The 4,818-nt window shown below is 36.8% G+C and overlaps 1 protein-coding gene across 1 annotated transcript in view; it reads right to left on the reverse strand.

Moving 5' to 3' along the window:
* Nucleotides 1-2,306, reverse strand: part of c1qtnf12 (C1q and TNF related 12) — a 65,154-nt gene extending 62,848 nt beyond the window's left edge. The window contains exons 1-2 of the mRNA XM_061902222.1: nt 2,225-2,306; nt 876-1,076 (exon numbers count right to left, since the gene is read on the reverse strand). Of these exons, the coding sequence (XP_061758206.1) occupies nt 876-917 (42 nt within the window). The 5' untranslated portion in view covers nt 918-1,076; nt 2,225-2,306. The remainder of the gene's footprint in view (nt 1-875; nt 1,077-2,224) is intronic.
* Nucleotides 2,307-4,818: the final 2,512 nt, after the last annotated feature.

The following is a 4,818-nucleotide window of genomic DNA, read 5'->3' on the forward strand; positions in this document are numbered from 1 at the left end:
CAGACAAAACTGCTCCTAGGAAGAAAACACAGACAAAACTGCCTGTAACTTCAAGTAGCAATGTCGTAGAAACAATAAACAAAAACCACTACGTAGGTCTCAGTTAGACCTATATTTCATACACTCAAAATCAACAGGAAGTTTGCAATTACCCCTTCAATACAAAATTTGGCTAAAAAAATGTTGCTTTTTTTCAAACATTATCTCCTCTGAGGCCATTTGTCGTTTCGGCTTCAAATAAGCACAGAAGAGGGATTGAACCCTTCTGATTAAAAGCTAAAGAAATAGTTTTAATTACTACCCCGGTTTAGATTACAAAACTGTAGGACTGTCATACACACATGAAACAAAAACCTCAATGTAGGTCTCACTGAGACCTATATTACATACACTGACCACCCCCAACTAAAATCAACAGGAACTGTATTAGATTCACCATGCATAAGAGTCTCAAAATGGCATCTTTATAAAATGCCCAAGCCTCTTTACATCTGTTATTACTATGACACTGATGTATAACATATGTGTATACAACTTTTTCTCTGTAATAATCCATCCATCCATCTTCTACCGCTTATCTGGGCTTGGGTCGCGGGACCAGCAGCCAAAGCAGTCCTGTCCATCGCTGCTTGCAGCTTTAATTCCAATTATACTGTACATGTTGTATGTATCCATCCTTTTTCTACCGCTTATTCCCTTTGAGGTCGCGGGGGGCGCTGGTGCCTATCTCAGCTACAATCGGGCAGAAGGCGGCGTACACCCTGGACAAGTCGCCACCTCATCGCAGATATTGTCCATATGATATAATATGTAAATATTGCCTATATGTTATATTTATATCACAACTATAGTACATGTTTTTGTCTACTTTGCACCTTTTGTTTTGTGGCCTTGTGTGCAACCATCCATCCATCCATTTTCTACCGCTTGTCCCTTTTGGGGTCGCTGGAGCTTATCTCAGCTGCATTCGGGCAGTAGGCGGGGTTCACCCTGGTCAAGTCGCCACCTCATCGCAGGCCTTGTTTGCAGCACGGTGGTAGAGGGGTTAGGGCAGCTGCCTCTGAAGGGGACCTAGTCTGGAGTGGGGAAAGAAAACCTTCATAGCAAAGCACATATACATATTACAACATACAACAGGAGACTTGCAACAGAGAGAGGGAGTGGGGGGGGGAGGAGTCCATGGTGGCGGGCTGCAGCTCTTCTGGCGCTGCCCAGCCGTCCATCGCCCCTAAGGGATTCGCGTCAGGGGTGCTCAATAGGGGGTGGGGTATGTGTGTGTGGCGTTTATTTTTCGTCTGTACAAAATTTGATTTTCACTCTAAATTGTAGGGCACAGGGGTTAGTGCATGTGCCTCACAATACGAAGGTCCCGAGTAGTCCTGGGTTCAGTCCCGGGCTCGGGATCTTTCTGTGTGGAGTTTGCATGTTCTCTGGCTTCCTCCCACTTCCAAAGGCATGCGCCTGGGGATAGGTTGATTGGCAACATTAAAAATTGGCCCTAGTGTGTGAATGTGAGTGTGAATGTTGTCTGTCTATCTATGTTGGCCCTGGGATGAGATGGCGACTTGTCCAGGGTGTACACCACCTTCCGCCCGAATGCAGCTGAGATAGACACCGGCACCCTCCGCTACGCGGATAGGGGACAAGCGGTAGAAAATGGATGGAGGCTTGGATGGATGATTAACTCGGACCCCGACTTAAACAAGTTGAAAAACTTATTGGGGTGTTACCATTTAGTGGTCAATTGTACAGAATATGTACTGTACTGTGCAATCTAATAATAAAAGTTTCAATCAATCAAATTATCCTTTCCATTCTTTGTAACTGAGGTACTGTGTGGAACATTTTCTCTTGTGGATCATTAAAATTTGGTATAAGTCTATATGTCAAAGAAAACCGGGCTCTTATTTGCATAAGGGACATGTTTTTAACTACATTCATGCATCTTGTTCAGTATTATTACACAATGGCGCCACCCCGAGGCAGCAGAGTGGAGTACAGCTGACCGTCCCAATATGGCGTCACCAGCCGTTTGTTTTTGTTTTTTTGGTCACTGTTCTGAGCTACTGTTTGGAACAACTTCCCTTGTGGATCATTAAAGTTTGTCTTATTCTAAATATCAAAGAAAAGTGGGCTCTTATTTGCTTAACGACATACATTAGTCTTATGCAGTATTATTACACAATGGCGCCACACCGAGGCAGCAAAGTGGAGTACAACTGACCTTTCCAATATGGCGTCTCGATGGCGTCACTCTCACTGCCTGATCTGTTTGAGCATGCGCCAAACGTCCACCACCGTTCCCTATCCATTAATGAGAGAAAGAAAATATTTTATTATTAAAATATTTAGGAATTAACTCTGAGAAAACAGAAAAATTCCAAGAATGCCAAACTTGGACTTATTTACTTAACCAAAATGGAATATTTATCAGATTTTACCCTGCTTACTTTCGAACTATAACAATAAAGTTAATTTCATTTGGAGGAATAAAACTACCTTTTATATCAATCACAACAACCAAAAACAATTTTAACGAGGTATATAAACAAAACAAAAACATCATGGCGTGTATCCGAAAAGGAGCAGGAAGAAGCAAACATTGACCTGTTTTTACAACAGAACATGAGGGACAGGAAGTCGTTCTACCGTTAGGGTTTTTAAAAATGTCCTAACATTCTTAAATGAGAGACAGGAAGTAGTTTATTATGTTTGTTAAACAAGTTCAAACATTAGTAAGAGAGGGACAGGAAGTAGTTGTATTATTATGTTTGTTTTACATGTTTAAAAATTAGTAAGTGAGGGACAGAAAGTAGTTCTGTTGTTAGGGATTTTAAACGCGTTTAAACATAACTAAGTAGGGACAGGAAGTAGTTGTATTGTTATTTTTGTTAAACATGTTTAAACATTACTAAGTGAGGGACATGAAGTAGTTTTATTGATACGTTTGTTACCCATGTTTAAACATTACTAAGTAGGGACAGGAAGTAGTTTAATTGTTGCTTTTATTAAACATGATTAAACATTATTAAGTGAGGGACAGGAAGTAGTTTTATTGATAAAATGTTTTTAAATGTTTAAACATTCTTAAGTGAGGGACAGGTAGTATTTTTATTGTTAGGGTGTTTTTTTTTGTTATGTTTAAACATATTTATAGTTAAAGGCCAGAGTATAAAAATTAGTTTTAAGATGGGACTTAAATGCTATCAGTGAGGGACAGGAAGTAGTTTTATTTTTAGGGTTTTTAAAAATGTTGAAACATTCTTAAGTGTGGGACAGGAAGTAACTTTATTATGTTATTTAAACATGTTTAAACATTACTAAGAGACACAGGAAGTAGTTTTATTTTTAGGGTTTTTAAAAATGTTTAAACATTCTTAAGTGTGGGACAGGAAGTAACTTTATAATGTTTCTTAAACATCTTCAAACATTACTAAGTGAGGGACATGAAGTAGTTTTATTGTTATGTTCATTAAAAATGTCTAAACATTACCAAGTGAGGGAATGGACGTAGGTTTATTTTTTCGGTTTTTAAAAAAGTTTAAATATTTTTAAGTGTGGTACAGGAAGTAAACTTTATTATATTTGTTAAACATGTTTAAACATTACTAAGTGAGGGGACAGGAAGTAGTTTTATTGTTATGTTTGTTGAAAGTGTTTAAACATTGCTAAGTGAGGGACAGGAATTAGTTTCCTTGTTAGGGTTTTTTTTTTAAATGTTTAAACATTACTAAATAGGGACAGGAATTGTTTAATTGTTGCATTTGTTGAACATGTTCAAACATTACTAAGTGAGGGACAGGAAGTACTTTAATTTTTAGGGTTTTTAAAAATGTTTAAACATTCTTAAGTGTGGGACATAAAGTAACTTTATTATGTTTGTTAAACATGTTTAAACATTCTTAAGTGTGGTACAGGAAGTAAACTTTATTATGTTTGTTAAACATGTTTAAACATGTTTAAACATTACTAAGTGAGGGACAGGAAGTTGTTTTATTGTTATGCTTGTTAAACATGTTTAAACTACTAAGTGAGGGACATAAAGTAGTTTTATTGTTAGGGTTTTTTTTTTTGTTATGTTTAAACATATTTATAGTTAAAGGCTAGAGTATAAAAATTAGTTTTAAGATGGGACTTAAATGCTATCATAATCATTATATCATTATAATAACATTTTTATGAAAGCGAATTACTCTTCTGTAATTGTAATGTGCAACCTAAATCAACAATGATTAGAGCTTCACATATGAAGTAAAAAAAATAAATAAAAACTTTCCTAAAGTATCAATGCCTTGTTATTTTTGTAACATTTCAACGACTCAACGTAGCAAAAAGAGCACCGCAGGAAGTTATTTGCGCGTGCGCACACACTGCGCAGTGACAGCAGCTATTTTATTTTTCTATCAAGCTCGCACTAGCAAAAGAACACAACAAACCGGAAGCTTTAGACATAAAAGTCTTGAATAACTATCGAAATTAATGACTGCAACAAGAAATATTCATATTTAAATATTTTCTGATTATTATTACATTTTTAAGTTCAACAAAAGGCGTTTATGTTGCGTTATTAGGGATTTTGGATGGGGTTGGTCAAGTTTTAACTTGAAAGTCCTACTTTTGGCGGTGTTTGCCGTTATCTTTGATGACGCAGGAAGTTATTTGCGCGTGCGCACACACTGCGCAGTGACAGCAGCTCTTTTATTTTTCTATCAAGCTCGCACTAGCAAAAGAACACAAAAAACCGGAAGCTTTAGAAATAACAGTCTTGAATAACTATCAAAATCAATGACTGCAACAAGAAGTATATTTATATTTAGA

Source organism: Nerophis ophidion, linkage group LG06 (genome assembly GCF_033978795.1).
Source record: "Nerophis ophidion isolate RoL-2023_Sa linkage group LG06, RoL_Noph_v1.0, whole genome shotgun sequence".
Taxonomy (NCBI): Eukaryota; Metazoa; Chordata; class Actinopteri; order Syngnathiformes; family Syngnathidae; genus Nerophis; species Nerophis ophidion.